The sequence below is a fragment of the Echeneis naucrates genome, chromosome 16 (assembly GCF_900963305.1).
Source record: "Echeneis naucrates chromosome 16, fEcheNa1.1, whole genome shotgun sequence".
In the NCBI taxonomy this organism is placed as follows: domain Eukaryota; kingdom Metazoa; phylum Chordata; class Actinopteri; order Carangiformes; family Echeneidae; genus Echeneis; species Echeneis naucrates.
The window spans coordinates 21,292,966-21,311,166 of record NC_042526.1 but is presented as its reverse complement, the minus strand read 5'-3'; the positions used below and the strand labels follow the sequence as shown (position 1 = coordinate 21,311,166).

The following is an 18,201-nucleotide window of genomic DNA, read 5'->3' as shown; positions in this document are numbered from 1 at the left end:
TCAGTTCTTCCAGCTACCTTATCTTTTCAACTAAATTTTCATCATGTCATTAACATATTTAACATTGTACAACACGGATAAAATAAAACAATAGCATTTAAACAATGTTGTACATATCTACATATGTTATCTACCATGTTTAAAAGCCTGTTTTGGCTTTGTGTTGTGAAAGTATGGATGGGGGAAATGTGGAAACACATGTCTCTGATTCAGCACCAAAAACTACTGCTGCAGCTAAAATGTAAGGTTTATTTTTCCAAATGAGAATTAACTGTGGTTCTGATTTTACACCTATACAGCCAAAGTTCTTACTTACTACACTTGATGCACTAGGTATGTAGATGACAGTGCTTAATATTCTTACTGGGTTTCCTTATAAATACAAGGTTCTTTGTTACAAATGCATTTTATAATTGACAATTCTGAAAAAATTACACACTGTGTACACTACATGTGAATAAGCATTCAGTGATTTTTATCAACCAACATTCGACTGTTCTGTGTTTAGTCATTCAAATTTAAATAGGATATATTTAGGGCAGGGACAGGGTCAAATATTGTGCACATTTACCTCTATTGGCATTGCAACCATTCCAGGATCATAAAAAGTACTCCAACATAATAGTGTTTATGATATCATTATCATGCATGCATACATGACTTTGAAGCACTCATTGTCTCTACTGTACCTCCTGACTTCTTACTCACTGGCTTACCGTCACATACTACATACTCATATATATCAAGTTTTTATACATGATACGGAGAGTTATACAAATACATCCATGGTGAGTCTGAGTCACATCATAATAGGATTTCTGTCTCACCTCAGCTGGACTGATATCTGTACCAACGAAAAGACCCAAAGAAACTGAAGCATGGTTGGGTGATGTGGAATGACTGGCCTGTGTGTGTGTGTCAGAGCCTGAAATTGTTTAAGTTTAATCCTGATTTAATTCTTAAACTGAAGCCATGATTTATTATGTGCCAATAATGTGTGATAATAATTACTCTTATATTTGGCAGTGTTACACACATTTCTCTCCACATCTGACCTTTAAGTGGAAACCATAAAACCATATTCATCTGTTTCCATGTCACAGGGGGCGCCTAAGCCTACTCCAGCTCACATTGAGCAAGGGTGTGGTCACCCTGGACAGGTCGCCAGTGCATCACAGGGCCAACACACAGACATACAGAGATAAACAACCACTCACACTCACACTCAGACCTACAGACAATTTAGAGTCACCAGTTAACCCAAACATGATGTCTTTGGATGAGGGGAGGACCCCAGTGCAAGCACTGGGAGAACACACAAACTCCACATATTATGGCCCTATTCCCAGGAACCGATCCTGCAACCTTTTGGTTGTGGGGCAACATAACCAACTGTACCACTGTGCTGCCCCATAACAAAAATACGAACCATTAAATTTAAACAAATTTTGTCACAAATTTCTGCACAAATTGGTGATTTTAGTATCAAAAATTATTAACAAATGACTGTGTAAGAGTGTAACACATATAAAGACCAATATATAAAAAATAGTGCACCAGCATATTTCAGGCCCTACTGTATTCATGTGTGTGTGTGTGAACTTTAACCACTTGGATAAAAGGGTTTGCAACCAAAGGTATTTTCTCCACTGTAGGATACGTACAGAAAACCATCTTCATCCTTCTCCTTGTCATAGAGCTGGCCCATAGTCAGACTGCAACACACAGAATTACACACAGTCAAGTAAATCTCCACATTCCACAACAAAAACAACATAGGTTCACCCAAACTGAAATCAATAGTGTTGAAATTTGCACATATCAACAAACAGATTTTACATGTATTCCTTGTGGTGTCATTCATTTGCATGCATTGAACTTTCAGGTGGTGACACCTGAGACATTTTTTTGTTATTGTACATTGAATTGAATCACTGCCATATGTCTTTGGATCCAAAGAGTGTGTGTGTATTATAATCAGAGGTAAGCACATCTTGTGGTACATTTTTACAGAGTAAAAATTCTATGTGCTTTACAATACCACAAAAGCAATTGCTGTAAGTTTGGCCACCTGATACTTTACTTAAAGTTATTTATTTATTTATAAAATACTTCAGTGAGTGTGAATGAGCTGTGTTGGAACTTGAAGTTCATGTTGTCAGGCGTTTTTGTTTTTTTTTTTTAAGATGAATAAACATGACAGCCTCATTTATGTGCCTATATTAGCGCAGTATTTAATTCACAGGTCATTCATTTTGTGGCTATGTTGGCATGTTGTGACAACTTCTAAGTGTTTTGTCTTTTTTATTGGCTTTTCACTCATAAATTTTCAACAGTCATCTGTCAATAAGGAAGAAAGGTATTTGCTCAACATTGCTCATGGAAACTGAGTTTGACTTGCTGTTTACATGTAGGGGAACAGTACAAATAACTCAATAATGGTAGTTAATAAACATGTAACTTAAAAAAGAATTATTGAAATAAACTTTGCTTCAAAATGGCTACAACCAACAGCTTGTCACTAATAAACAAGTTCAACATTGACTGCGGAAACCAACATACGATCAACAAAAATGGTGGCTGCTCTATATTTTACAAGGTTAACTTTTTTTAGGCTTTAAAAACCCTAACCCTTTTTTAGTTTTTAATGGCCCAAATAAAACATATTTCTGACAAAACACAGGGCAAAATTTTGCCAACAAAGTTTCTCCACCTCACAAAAATTACTTACGACTTGTAATAACGAAATGTAGTGTTACTCTTACCTTGACTGGGGGACAGTTTTGTCAACAAAGAGGAAGATGGCTTTCTCTGAAGGCAGCTGGATGCGTTTCCTGATGATCCACATAAACTGGGCCACTGTGATGTCAGAGGGCACCAGATACTTCCTCTTATCAATGTCCACTATCTGAGAGCCAGAAACTTTCTCCACTATCACCTGAAGCAGATAAACAAACTTTCAAGGCTGTATGGAGATATGCATATATATCTCTCTCTCTCTCTATATATATATATATATATATATATAGGTTGCAAATACCATTGAAACACTGTTTTTTTTTTTTTTTTTTTATGTTTTTTAATGTTGCATTTCCAAAGACTTTTAAAAGGGCCCAGGGCGGGGAGAGCACAGGCGAAATATCTGTCTTTATCTCACTATTTGTTAACCTGTCTGCTGGTGCTGCTGCTCATTTTAACAGACCCTGTCACTGTGAGCTGACTGGCCCTCCTCTCATTGGTCAGGCCAAGCAAGGCAATTCAAAGGTGACGCCAATAAACGTGCTGAAATTGATGTGTTTGACGTTGTCAAGGAAACCAGCACCTTTCATTCAAAGATGCAAAAAAGGAGAAGCCAGGAGGGCAGCTAAGCGGGAGCGCCAAGCAAAAATTATAAAGGGACAGAGACATCAGAAAGGTGGAGTCATTCCAAAAATAGGTAATATTTTCAATTATGTTCCCAACTGCCCTGCAGATCCCCAGACTGTATAGACAGTAAGCAACAGTGAAGGCAGCACAGCTCATGATACTGCTGCAGCAAGTGCGACCGATGAGGGAACAGGCACCAGGGCCTGCGAGCAGAATGCGTACCTCCACTCTGATGCTGAATGGAGATCCTGGACTCAGGGGACCCCTTAGAGAGCTGCTCCGAGAGGAAGCGATCCACATGCAGCCTTCCGGAACCAGGCTTCCAAATATCCCGTATCAGTTAGGGAGTCTGGTACTGGGTCTAGGACATGCTCTTTTACCAATGACTTACTTAGCTTGTAGCTTGTTTATTTTATCAGGTTATATTGATGTGTTCTCATAAGGTAAGTAGCCTTGGTGAGATATAGTGGTGTGTTTACTAGTATTTATCATAAGTAAGTGCATGGGGGGAGGGGCACTTAATCTGGCCCTGGGTTAATTAATATGAATTATTAGTAGCAGTAGTATTATTACTATTGTTACTTTTGTAACCAGGATAGGACTAGGTCTTCCAATCCAACAATGGGATCTTTATACTGATGGGGGGTGGTCTTCAAGCAATGGGTTGCAAGAAAGGGTCGTCAGCTTAGTGCAGGGGATGATAGGCTTCATAGAGGTCATCAGGGGGCACCCTCCTTCGTCAGTGTGTCAATGATTAACCCCTAACACCTCCACTGGCACCGTCTTGCATCCTAGGTGTGGCCCCTCTGCACTGGATCCCTGCTTGCCCAGCTGCTACTGCTGCTGTTCTGGGGCCCAGACACTGTCTCTCCTCGTTATCCAGTGCCAGCAACTTGACTGTTATGCAGCATTGGGGAGTTGATGGCATGCTGCAGAGCTTGACCTCAGATCCCTGGGTCCCTCAGTGGCCTGGTTGTTGATCTGCCCACATAATCCTCTGCAGCCAACCTCAACTAGATAAACCTTGGTCTTTCATCCACGTTGTTCAGAGTCTGCTGACAGCTCAGAGTATTTGAGGTTCTTCCGCTCATAGGCCTCCTTGACAGAATCCTCCCGGGGAACAATCAACTTGACTATGAAGGCACTGTAAAAGGAGAAAGACCAAAGCACGACATCAGGCCTGAGGTATATTGCAACGATCTTGGCAGGGAAGCAGAGACATTTGTCCAGGTGCACAAGCAGCCTCTATCCTGTGTCCCACACAGTTGGCCAGGATGTTGTTTGGATACATGGCCTCTGCTAGGTGTTATGTTAGTGCTTAAGAACGTTATTGTGGGTGTGCAATGGCCTTGTGACAAGCTTGTCTTGCATCCAACCAGGATATGTCTCAGGCTGGCAGGAGATGGACACAGTGGGCACGAGGTCTTCTCCATACCATTGGTTGAGATGTAGGGGATGGGATGGCATCATAGACCGCTCGAATGAGGAAGCTGGTTCGATTCCCCAAAGCTCCTTCCATCACACTCTCCTCTTCTCAACCTCATCCCACTGTATCCACTGGTACAGCTTTGCATGTGGGACAGCCTTGGTCCACCTTATTCCCTGTTCTTGCCGGCGTACTTATTCTACCACTCTGCACTGATAGGGGCTTACTTTCTGCTAGGATGGTCTACTCTCCCAGGTTCCTAAGCCTGCTCTTCCTGCTGTGTACAGCCAATAATATCTTGGTGTTTGAGGGAAACATTTTCCGGCTGAGTCACAGCAGTTTAGTACCACTTCCTTCTAGTTGATAGGGTGTGGAGAGTCTGAACCACCGCTTAATCGCAGGACTTCATCAGAGTCAATTCCAGCCTCACTTTTGAGCATTTTTAATCCTCCATAAGACTGGACACTGGTACTGCCAGTACACCTTTCCCATACAGTGCTGTGTGGTAGTGCACCTGGGGAGGCCAAGCCACTTTTTGGCAAAGGACCTTACCAGTTGTTCTAACTTGTCAACCTTGGAGAGTCATAGATGGTCAAAGACAACATGAAACCTGGTAGGAGGCCAAGCTGGAAGCACCAGAGCTTTAACCTTCCAGGTAGTAGGGACTTTTTGATGGTCTTGACACTGCTGATGGTGTCCTCCCTAATCTGGTCCACCTGTGTTCTGTTTCTGAGGGAAGCATTGTATCAATGGTCAAGACTCTTGATGGGTTTCTCTGCCACAGCTGGAATAGGCTCCTCGTTGGTTTAGAAGTGGTGCTCTGCCAGTTTCCCTTTCTGAGCCCACTTGCTGTTGTCTTGCAGCTTTCCCAGAAGTTGCCTGGTGCAACTTTTGGTTGTGATGAGAGTGGTAAGATCATCTACAAATGCCCTGATGGGAGGGAGAATAAGACCAAGGTTCGTTAGCTCCCCTCTGACCACCCACTGTGACACATGGATGATGACCTACAGAGCCATAGTGAGGACTAATGGAGAGATGGTGCATCCAGCCATAATGCCTACCTCCATGGGCTGCCATGCTGTACTATTCTGCTCTGTAGACAGGGAGTGTTGTATATTCTGGTAATAAACCTCTGGTAATAAAGTCCCATCTTGTCTAGTTTCCTCTCCGCAAATCCCTTAAATGTATTCAAAAGCCCACAGATATCGCTATTTACTCATTCCCACTCACTCTTTTCATAGGACTTTGGTCTTTGTCTATGGATCTTCTCGGTAGAGGGTTGTGGTACACTGGGCTCAGTGTTCGGTCCTACCTCCTCCTCTGAGAAAGGGCGGCTGATGTTTTGTAGACTGTGGGGTTTGTCCTTCTGCTTAACCTCACTTGACTGACTCAACATTTTCCATAAGAAGTAGCAGTTGATGTGAGGTCCCTGTGCCACTGTTCTTGCAGTGTGATTTAGTCCTTGGTGAGTTACCATGCCATCCACCATGTTGCCAGCCATGTTGCACTCCCGCTCTCGCTGACTCTGGGGGTATTTTCTTCTTATTATATATATATGTATATATAATAGAATAGAATTGAATACAACAGTCTGGCGACCAGGGTGTACCCCGCCCTCGCCCGGATTGGCTGGGATTGGCTCCAGCACCCAGCGAACCAGAAATGGAAAAGCGGTAGAAGATGGATGGATGGGATGAATACAACAGAACAGATATTTAATTATGATTAATATTAATATAAATATTAATATTAAGGATATATCCATTTAAAAGTTACAATCAAATCAGATTAAACACAAGGACATCACAAGATAATACATAAATAAATGTGGAGAGAAAAAAGGTGCAGCACCAGCACACACTATCATCTAGAGATCATAAGGATGTTACTTCAGCAGTGATTCCTCTGGGTTGTACCATATTAAATAAAGCATCCTGCCTATTTTTAGAGTTACAGGTTAAAAAGGAGACAAAGTGGTGATGAATCAAAATAACAAAAGCAGAAAATTTGTGTCATGAAACATGGAAATGTCCTAATATGTGCACATACACCATATATATTTGAGGTATCTCACAAAAGTATTCTTTAGATCAGGGGTATTAAATTAAAATTTAAAGAGTTCAACTTAGAGAAAATTTTTTGAAGCAGAGGTCTGGAATATCATGATGAGTAACTATTTAGTGTGTTACATATTTAAATAGGCTTGTTCAACATTTTTTATATATTTATATTTATATTTATATATATTATATACAGTTGTGGCCAAAAGTTTACATACACTTGTAAAGAACATAATGTCATGGCTCTCTTGAGTTTACAGTTATTTCTACAACTCAGATTTTTCTCGGATAGGGTGATTGGAACAGATACTTCTTCACAAAAAGCATTTGTTAAATTTGGTTCTTTTATTACTTTATTATGTCTTAACAGAAAAAGTAACAAAATCTGCTGGGTAAACCTTTGACCACAACTGTAAAATGTGAACCACCTCTCTCACTCACCGGGACTCTGTCTGGATATTTGTTGCGTATTTTGGCAGACTCCACACATCGATGCTCTGAAGGAGAGACAGAAAACAAACAGGAAGTCAGAGATTAGAGGGATGGTTGAGAGGCGTCTTGGAAAGTTCCTCTAGTACCTTCCAAGATAGTGATTCATGTGCAAGCTCAAACTCAGCATAAAGGCTGGGAGCATCCTAAACAAACAGAGGGCAATGTACAGAATGCAACAACACACCCATCTAGTGTGCAATTATTCAAAACGGAATTATTTTATTTGGCTCACATTGGGGGAATTCTATTAATTTTAATGCATTTAACTGTTTGATTTACCTTTATGTTAACTGCATCAACATTCTTAGAGCTAGCCCAGGTAGGATGTTAACATTTGGAAACAAGTGAGACAACTTACATTTTGGTATGTGACTTATCACTTTGTAGCTTCCTTCTGCGATTTGAGTATTCTATACAAAATTTAATGCAGAATTCTATATTATATTATCTGTAATGTTGGAATCACTGTCACACAAGTCTGGAGCAAATACTTAGGGAACACTGATATATACATTACTATCACTGCTTGTTACATTCACCTACTCTTAGTCAGCGTGAAATCCTGTGAAAATATGCACGGAGGGCCGATGCACTCATATTTAGTCGAATAAACTGCTCTATCCTGAGGCATCTAAAGAAACATGGGGCCTAAGGAAATTGTCTTGACATTGTCCTACACTGGAAATAATATTTATGTTTACATTTCTCCATGCCAAATACGATTTTGGCTGAGGCAACTCACAGCGGTGCATCATTTTTGACAGCTGGTAATTTAACTTGCAGTCTGCAAGTTGCAGGAAACCCAGGTTTGCATTTGTTACCAGTCATGTAACGTTAGCCATTATGGATTTACTACGGTCAAAGATGCTACGATGGCGTGCATTTCTGAACGTAGCCTATGTGGGATGACATTGCAAAATCGTCGTTGGGGTAGCAGAAAAGAAAAGAATAATGCATGACATGACAGGAACATCCCTTGTTTCATAGCTATCTAAAGCCTTTTACCAAGGGAATGGTCCTCTTTAAACATCCATTTCATCTTTGCAGGATTCCTGCACCGTGGCGTGACAGAAGAGTAGAAAAGTGGGTTTCTAAAGTTCTGGACACCGTCTGTGTAATGTCCAAAAAATGAGAAAAGCGACCAAAGCAAACGCTGACAGTAGCTCCCTGCAGATGTTTCCGACCGCCCGCTGGTAGGAAATGGTGTCACAGGCTAACGGACGTTTGGTGATGCTGTTCCTGATGCTGCATTCAAGTGCTGTTGTAAACAGTGATTTCATACATGAATGGGGCCCTCGAACAATGCAGCCAGTTACATCCGAAGTAGTTCCAGGATTATATTTTTGATGAAAAATGAAACCAAAACCTTTACCTTTTGCTTTTGCTTAGACAGCAATCAATTTCACTTTGCAATTCACATGTGTTAGGTGTTTGATTGTAACACAAAAGGTTTTCCGCAATAATGTAAACTGATGTTTGCCACACTGAACGTTAACTTCAACCCAACAGCATTTTTCCCTTAAGAGTTTTCCCATTTAGGGCACATGGAATGGTTAGTTATACCTACGATGTTACACTTCTACACACCATCTGAGAAACCTATTCTTAATGCACTAAACCATTCATCTTAGATAAGCGAGATAAGCTTAGAAAAGCTTTTTAAGAGTATTGTCATTTTAAAAATGCCTATGCGTGAACATGAAATGACGGGTGTTGGACTTTCCCAAGTTGCACGATATTTCATGAATGCAGCAAAAATGACTCCACTGGCAGCCATGGTTACGGTGACAAGCTAGCTCAAACATGGCGCGGTGCACGGTGCTTAGCTAGAAGGCTAATGTCCATTGCATGTTGTGATTCGTTTTGTCGAATATGTTATCAGCTACGATGAACGGATAACCTGTGTTTACTTGGCATTCCTTTGTTTGTAAGCGTTTTTTCGTTAGGGCTCCGGGACCGTTCTATCAATTGGCATATATGCTATCATAAACATTAAGTAGTGGACTGGCTAAGTGCATTATAGATAGACCTGACAGTTACTCACAACTCAACAAACTCTATTTTTATTGTTACCCATGGCTTTTTATGAAGTCTACTGTCACCCGGCTGTGATTCGGTACAAGACAAGTGTTTGCACGAAAGCAACTTTCTTCCTTGTTGTGGTTGTCTGTCTTACTTACCTCGCACCCTTGCTGGTCTCTTATAGGAGCCAAGGTGTGGCACTAAATCTAAGAAAATTGATATTCCAACACTTTCTTATATTTGTAAAGCTTACAAGCAATTTGGTAAGCCATGCTTCTCATATTGTATTAGGGTTCTGGATCAAAAGAAGCACCTATGAAGAACAGCCGGTTGTGAGGTTCCAGTACCAGGTTCTGCTGGTGGCAGCAACCAGTTCTGCGGGAAACTACGTCGCGTGGAGCACTTTCCCCCATCTTAACAAGATGCTTGGTGCCAACCTACGGATCCCTTCTGTCTCAGTGAGAAGAGCTCAATTACAGTTCATTTAGATGTATATACTATGCTATCTGGTTTGTTGCATTGACTCCATAGGTCTTTTTGAAGTAAATATATACTGCTTTATTTCAACACTGTCAGTTGTATGTGTTTTCTGGGTGGGAAATGTGTACTATAGGTCAGAGAAGAGGATCCAAACCAGGATGGAAAGATGGACCGCCTGGTTTTTCAACTGCAGCTGCCTCTTAAAGCTGAGGAGGAGGTTTACAACATCCAGCTGTTGCTCACCTTCAGCTACCAGCTCTTTGTATGTATCACACTGCAGCACTAAGTCTGTCAGTCCTCCTACAGTCTGACACTGCCATTAAAATGCTGTTCTTAATCTGATGCCAAAATGTAAGGACTGTAAAGCTTAACTGAGAAAAAAATTCCAGCTCTTGTTGTAGCCAATATTTAGAAAGTACTGTCAGTGACTCAGTCGCTGTGTCGGGTATGAATTTTGATATATTATTTCTTTCACCATTTTAAGGTCTGACTATAAATACACTGTCCTATGTTGCTTAAGTGTCCCATGGAAATTATATGTAACTCATTTGCATATGAGTTTCAACCTGGGCTTTTAAAGTAGCATATGTTGGGGCTTACAGTAATGTGTGCCAGTTCAATTTTATCAAGACCTTGAACAGCTTGTGTATTAATCCAGGAGGAGAAATGTATCATACTAGAGGAATAAAATGAAGGCAAGATTCAGTTATTTTCAGCTAATACACATTAAATAATTTCCCTTCTTAACTCATACATACAGTACAGTGTGTTTGCATTGCCTCTGGGGTCAGTAACCAGTTTAGAATACAGCCAACAGATACAATTGTGTCTAAACACACTGTGAGTGTATGTTTGCAACTGCAGTAAGATATCAGATTTATCTAGATCAGATCAGCCTATAGTCTGTTTCCAACTAAAAGAAAGCTTTCTTATTTGTTTTTCCCAGCGGATGTCCACAGTTGTGATGCAGAGCATGGCTTTTGTCCAGCAATCTTCTTCTGTCCCTGGGGCTAAACTGTTCATCAGTGGAGACCTGAGGTTGCACCAGAAGACACCGCTACCTCACCAGGGACTGTATAATATTTATAATGTGAGTGGACATGAAACTCTCTGTCTTTCTGCCTCCTCTTTCCTCTTTACTTTTTTCTTCTTTTCTTGTCAAAAATAAATTGGAATAAAGTTGACTGATCTTATGATCATAGGACAGAGAAAGCCACACAGAGTACACACTAGAAAGATGGGGTGGAAAGTAAGAGGAAAAACAGTCACCAAAAAGACTGCAGTAGTGTGCCACAAATTCAGGAAGTGATAGGATGGATAAGATGTAATTGGAGGCACATGTGAGGTAGTAAAGGACATACTGAGCTCCGTTGTATGGTCCAAACACATTCATGGCACCAGTATTATCATTTGTTTAATTCCAGTGACACATTAAGAGGTGCAGCAGATATGTTGATAGATTGGGTAGTTAGCAGTCACAGAATAGAACAATCTCTATCAAGTAAAATTTACAGGATTTCTGTGTCAGCATCCCTTTGCAGCATATCTATTCAGAATTTACACAAATACCTCAAATGTGAACTCACTGGCATCCATTTTAATATTCAGAGAAACTAGGGGTCCATAAGTAATAGAAACATTGCTATATCAAAATTGCAGGAGCTGCATTTTTTTGGCACAAATACAAAATATGTCACAACATTGATGCGCATTGTAGACACTTTAGGGAGGTGATAAATCCTGCTAGAATAGGAAATGGGCAATGGCATCACCATAAAGCTTGTCAGCAGATGAAAGCATGGAGCATGAAAATGTCTGAGAAGATGTTGTGTTGACTTTAGACTTGATAAAACGCAGTGGACGAACACCAGCAGATGACATGGACCCAAACAATCATTGACTGAGGAAAGCTCAAGCAACTTGGATTCTGTGCCTCTACACTCTTCCTCCACACTCAATGAAATTTAAAAATGCCTTTCACCTGAAAGGAGGACTTTGGACAATAGTCCATTTCCTCCGCTTCTGACATTTTCTCTGGTTCAGGAGCATATTGGTACTAGGCCTGTGGCAGTTGTAGTCCATTCCTGAAGGTGTCTATATGTGGGTGCTCATGATGCCCTGACTCAAGGTTCAGGCCACTCCTTGTGAACTTTTACCAAGTTCTTAAAAGACCTTTGCCTGGCAATCTTTTCACAGCTTCAGCCATCTTTGTTGCTTGTGCTTGTCTTCCTACCACACTTTTCACTCAGAATACCTGTTCCCTTCAACAGGTTAATTCTTGCCCTGATACTAATCACCGTACACATATCTGTGTAATATACTATTACATGTACCTCTCAGCATGCAGTGCTACCACATGCTAATCGTGAAAAGGGATCAGACAAAAGATCATTGTTAAGTTCATCTTTTGTTCTGTTTGACTTTTTCCTTTATTTCTGCCAAGGTGTCAGTGATTGATGGCTCAAGCCCCTTTGCAAGTGCATATGACCTTGACAACATAATCAGGAGCTACCAGAATAGAAACTGTAAGTTGACATATGATCTACTTTTGGTGTGTGACTAAAGTAACTTCTCAATTTTAACTTAAAGCTTTTAGTAAGTTTTAAACCTTCAACTTATAACATCCAAAATATTTCACTTTGTAAAACCCATAGACAACTCTTTTCTCTTTTTCCCATCATAGTGACCACCGTATTCTCCTGTCCCATGCCAGTCTGGACACTCGGACGAGCAGCTGGTTCTCCCTTTGAACTAAATGCTGAGATCCATTACCCCATGGAGGTCATTAGATATCCTTTAATATAGCGGTCTCTAACTCCGGTCCTGGAGAGCTACTGGTCGTCATCAAGCTCTACTGAGGTCTGATAAGGAGCCACTCATTTGAATCAGGTGTGTTGGAGCAGGAACCATCTAAAACATGCACGACATTAGCTCTCCAGGACCTGAGTTGGAGGTCCCTGCTTTAATACATACTGGAAAGAAAGAATGTGTGTATGTGTTTCAATATAGCATAGGACTCAAATTTCTTTCAGTATTCTGTGGGGATGTCTTTCTTAATATCTCAGTTTGACATTAGTAAGGTAAATTATTAAAAAAGACTAAAACTATATAAAATGAGATATGGCAAGATATCACCAGAGGAAGTCACAGAGGTTATTCATAGATTTTGCGTTGGTCTTTATCCTCAATTCCTATGAGTCCGTCTTTAGAACAAGTTTCATTGTAGCCAAATACAACAATGAAAAGGAAAGGTATGCCCTCTACTACTGAAATTATGGCCTTAACTATTTCCTCCACCTATCGTCCTGGCTTTTGGGAAACCATTAAGTTTGCCTGGATCCAGTATGTCAGTGTCCTGCTCATTTTCCTCTGGGTCTTTGAACGTATTCAGAGATTTGTTTTCGAGAACCAGGTTCTTACCACTGTGCCCACCCAAATGGAAAAAACTCACCTATCCTGAAGCAGTGGTCGTTGATTTTATCAGAGACAATAGTACTTTCTACACAGTAACTTGCCCCCACTGATACTGTGACTTAAATTTAAAATCAAATCAATGGCTATGTGTTAGGATAGCCATTTGCATCAGTTTAGATTTAATTCATTCACATTACCATTAGATTAAACAAACAGCTTTCCACTTGTTGTTCTTATAGCTAAAATAGGGCCTGAACTTTTTAAACAATATACATGTTTGTAAAGACAAGAAATCCTGACTTTTCATAGCTTATTTCTAGGAACGACATTACATCAACTGTATGGTTTGTCACCAAAGTGACACCTTAATGAACAATGAACTTGGTGTGTTCCTTGACAATTTGCTGCTTAACTTAGAATTCATTTATATTATCACCTTATCCAGGGCAAGTTTTTATGCAGTTTCATATTCTACAGGAGCTTCAGTAGTTCTTGCCATATGAAATTTGTTTGCAGTCTGAAGATATTATAATGGATAAAATTTAAATTTTCAAAAATATTTTCATTACTTGAATGTTTTAAAATTTTTGGCTGTAGTTAAATAAATGTTAATGTGTTTCATTTGGATTTCTGTTGTTCCTGGATTTAGGTGATTGTTAATAAAAGTGAATTTAAATTTGCCCACTTTGATATCTGCTTTCATCCATTGTATCTTTTTGTTTAGTAAAGTAAATAAACTCATAAATATAATTGAAAAAACCAGCACATCATATGGCAGAGGCCACAGTCAAAATGAAATTTACTGTAAGCTCTGAGCTAAATATAATTTGAAGTCAGATCAAACAAACAATATTTTTTAAATAAAGATTAAAGGTAGTTTAATGGCACAAAAACATTTAATTGACATGTCTGTGTCACACCAGTCTGTGGAAATGGACTCAGGTTCAGACATAAAACCAGAACTCTGGGGTAGTGGTTATTTAACTGATTTATTGCCAAGACAGAAAAAGCAGGTTGGAGCAAATGCACAGGATGACAGAGAAGGATGAGGGCCAGGTAGGTGGGGGATCCCAGGTAAGAAGGGACGAGTGTGGATTCTGGTGGAGACTGACAGAGTAGGTGAGTCAATGGATCTGGGAGCTGAAGACAAGGAAACAAAGCCAGTAAATGCAAGGCCAATTCTTGAAGAACAGACAAGAGCCATGGCACTCTACCACTATGGTAAGCAGACGATCTGGCAATGAGGGGAGGACTGAAGCAAGACTTTACGGACAAGGTGAGTTGATGGCTGACGAGGCTGCATTAATTGCAGGTGTGCAGGTAAGAGGTTAGAGCTCCACCCAGCTCCGGACCAAGCTCCAGTGGGAAACACAGACACATCCAACACCAAAAAAGGAGGGAAACAGAATATGCACTGGCAATCCTGACAGTTTTTCCCAATGACATTTTTCTATTCTCAGTCTTTTATTAATTCTTACACACCACATATTTAAGCACTCTACGGCTAACTAGTGAAATTGACTTATACTGGGCTGTGACAAGCTTTTTGTGTTATTTGATGTTTGACGTCATAAGGTTTAGGATGGTAGAAAATCTTTACCAACAGGATGAAAACCAGCAGTATTGAGGTATACTGGTGGATAAAACACCCCTAAATGTTTCTTTTTGTTCCAGAACTCTAGTATTTTTTTTTTCTTTACTTGTGAAAAATATATTGACAAATTTGAACAAAGCTTACATTCAACTTTTAAGGCTGGTGGACAACAGGCGCAGCGTTCCTTTTTGCAGCATGCTCCATAGCAGAAGCTTTCACCTGGAATACACATCTCAGACCCAGCCTACTTCAGTCTACACTGGAGGGCTCCTGGGCCCTTTCCCCACCCTTTACCACACACCATTATTAAACAAAAACAAATACTGTCGGGACTTTGACTTGGCAGATGTACAGATATACTGAACCGCGTATAACTGCGTGCCAGAACGCACGCGTCAGACCGAGGCGTTGGGAACTGACGAAGCCCTTTGGATAAGAGGAAAAGCTTCTTTGACAAAACTCAAGTCCTGAGTTCAGTTGCTTTCTATTCAGCTGTTGGATATTACTATGATCTGTTTGATCTGTTTGAATGAGAACATACATGCATGAACTTCATGCAACAACATGTTCCTGCCTACACCCCCCCCCCTCCAATGCCTGCCTGCCTGTCTCTCTCTCTCTCTCTCTCTCTCAACCCAACCGGTCGAGGCAGATGGCCGCCCCCCCTGAGCCTGGTTCTGCTCGAGGTTTCTGCCTCTTAAAGGAAGTTTTTCCTTGCCACTGTTGCCAAGTGCTTGCTCATCGGGGGATCTGTTGGGTCTCTTTAAATAAATTTATAAAGAGTTTGGTCTAGACCTGCTCTATATGTAAAGTGCCTTGATGTAACTTTGTTATGATTTGGCGCTATACAAATAAATCTGATTTGATTTGATTTGATTTGATACACAGACAGACGTATGTCTTTAGACACACAACTATTTATTTGAGAAATCAATTTCACACATACACCCTGTTACACTATTGTAAAAACTGACCAATGTTGTGTATCTGTTGTGAGTCTGTGTGTTTCAGCAGTGTTTCTGTTTGTCTCATTATGTGCGTTCCTGTGTCTGTGTGAATCTGTATATTTGTCTCTGTGTGTGTCTGTATATGTGCGCGTGTGCATGTGTATATTTGTCTCTGTGTGTGAGAGCGTCTGTATATTTGTCGCTGTGTATTGCTGTAAATTTGTATGAGTGCATCTGTATATCAGTCTGTGTGTGTTCTGCAGGTTACCGAAATTGTCAGCAGTTCTCATATCAGAGGAGTCTGATGACATCATTGATTTGTCAGAGATCGAGAAGAAATCCTTCAAACTGATGGCCATAGATAGATAGATAGATAGATAGATACTTTATTTATCCCAGACTGAGAAATTGCAGTGTAATAGCAGCATTACACATAGGGAATAAAATATATAACATGAATGCATCTGGGTGTTCAGTCAGTAGTTTGGCAGCGGTGGAGCTGATGACTTCACAGGCTACCGCTGCATCAGCTGACGGGGGGATGTAAACAGTGACAACAATGGTGTACGTGAACTCCCTTGGTAAATAATACGGGCGCATTCCTACAGCCAGCAGTTCGATGTCTGGGTTATAGAGACGTTCCTTCATGACATTTGGAAAAGTCTCTGTCTCCCCGTACCAAACTGTAACCTGGGACCTCAACGCTGCTGTCCGGGATGTGCGAGTGTAGCCATGTTTCACTGAAGCAACATATGCTACAGTCACGGTATTCCCTCTGGGTCTTCACAAGCGCTGCCAGTTCGTCCGTCTTGTTCCCCAAAGACCTCACGTTCCCCGTTATGATCGCTGGGACCGCTGGTTTGTGTCTTCTCCTTTTTTCCCTCCGTTTCGCTCCGGACCTGCAGCCCCGGTGTCTCCTCCGTAGCTCCTGCGGTACCACAGGCCTGTCTCTAGGCAACAGCGCGGGTTTACACAGCGCAATCAACTGCCACAACTGCCGGCGGCGATCTTCCAAGCCACAAAAGTAGGAAAGTAGGAGAAAAACCAAACCAACCAAGCCATTTCGCAACTTTAACAGAAGGTTGTGATTGAACAGAAGAAAAACAACAAAAGAGCGAACCACCAAATTAACGAAGTTAACACGAAACACGACGAGGAGCTGCGGCTACAGGCTGCCGCTAGAACGGCGCCAAAAAAAAAATAATAATAATAATTAAAAAAAAAAAAATAAAAATATATATATATATATAGAGAGACACAAATATATATATATATATATATATATATATATATATATATATACGTCATAGTGTTTGTGTCTCTGATTTTTTTGTATCTTTCTGCATGTATTTGTATGTCTGTATGTATGTATGTATGTATGTATGTATGTACCTAAGTATAGGGCTGTAAGTCTTTGTGTCTCTTTGTATGTGATTGGCTGCTTGTTTGTGTCCCATAGATGGCCATAGTCAGTGTTCATCAGCTGTGTGTTTGTGTGTCTGTTTCTGTGTGTGTCAGCTGTTTGTGTATCTCTTTGGGTTTGTCTGTGTATGTGTTTCTAAGTATAATTGTTCCTATGAACAGAGATGTATATGACTGTCTTTCTGTGTATTTGTGTCTGTTTGTGTTTGTGTTTGTGTGTGTGTGAGTGCATCTGTATATTTGTCTGTGTGAGTCTGTATGTCTGTGTATGTGTCTGTGTGTATCTTTGGATCAGTCTCTGTGTGTGTCCTGCAGTCTAACACAAATGTCAGTGGTAGCAGTTGTTCAGCTGCTCTCCGATCAGAGGAGTCTGATGACTTAATTGACTGCAGCTGTGTGTCTGAGCTTGGATTGCATCATCCTTCTCAGAAAGCCCATTAGAAAACAGGTTCATTTCTGTCGGCGAGCCTCTCGCTGTAATGCAATTTGTGACAAAACGGTAACTCCTATCAGAAAACCGAGAAGACGCTGAGCACCGCAAGTGTCTGAAGCTGTGTGTGTATTTTAGTGTTTCTAGGATGTAAAATGTGGACATGGGAGCGAGTTAAAAAAACATGAAAATGTGAACTCCTCTCCTTCCGGCCAGAGAAAAATACATGGGGAGTAATAGGAGAGAGGAGGGGTGAGCATGTCCTTCAGAGGGGCACAGTTTTCTTTATTTTAGGCGCCGACGTTAGACATTTTGACGTATATGAAATGTAATCGCTAAGGACTGTATTTAAACTTGCGCACTGACCTGAGCAGCAATGTTCTCCCATGCCGTCTCCCTCTCTTTGGCAGCCGCAGCGGTGGCACACTTCTTTCTAAAAACATGTTCAAACTCACCTTATGATCGCATTAAAGCCCCTTGCCTTTCAATCGGACTGCATGGGACGTCCTCTCGGTGACCTGGAGAAATATCCAGTTCTAGCGGGGTGT

The 18,201-nt window shown here is 40.8% G+C and overlaps 2 protein-coding genes across 2 annotated transcripts; one reads left to right on the top strand and one right to left on the bottom strand.

The window, feature by feature from the left end:
- Positions 1-6: 6 nt before the first annotated feature.
- Positions 7-8,520, bottom strand: gabarapl2 (GABA(A) receptor-associated protein like 2). The gene is made up of 4 exons (XM_029522767.1): positions 8,350-8,520; positions 7,294-7,349; positions 2,766-2,938; positions 7-1,715 (listed from the first exon to the last, which is right to left on the bottom strand). The coding sequence occupies exons 1-4, from the start codon at positions 8,381-8,383 to the stop codon at positions 1,604-1,606; spliced, it is 375 nt and encodes a 124-aa protein (XP_029378627.1). The 5' UTR covers positions 8,384-8,520; the 3' UTR covers positions 7-1,603.
- Positions 8,521-9,134: 614 nt separating this feature from the next.
- On the top strand, positions 9,135-13,930 carry tmem231 (transmembrane protein 231). The gene is made up of 7 exons (XM_029523394.1): positions 9,135-9,558; positions 9,658-9,824; positions 9,980-10,108; positions 10,793-10,936; positions 12,290-12,371; positions 12,530-12,635; positions 13,144-13,930. The coding sequence occupies exons 1-7, from the start codon at positions 9,420-9,422 to the stop codon at positions 13,304-13,306; spliced, it is 930 nt and encodes a 309-aa protein (XP_029379254.1). The 5' UTR covers positions 9,135-9,419; the 3' UTR covers positions 13,307-13,930.
- The last annotated feature ends 4,271 nt before the right edge of the window (positions 13,931-18,201 follow it).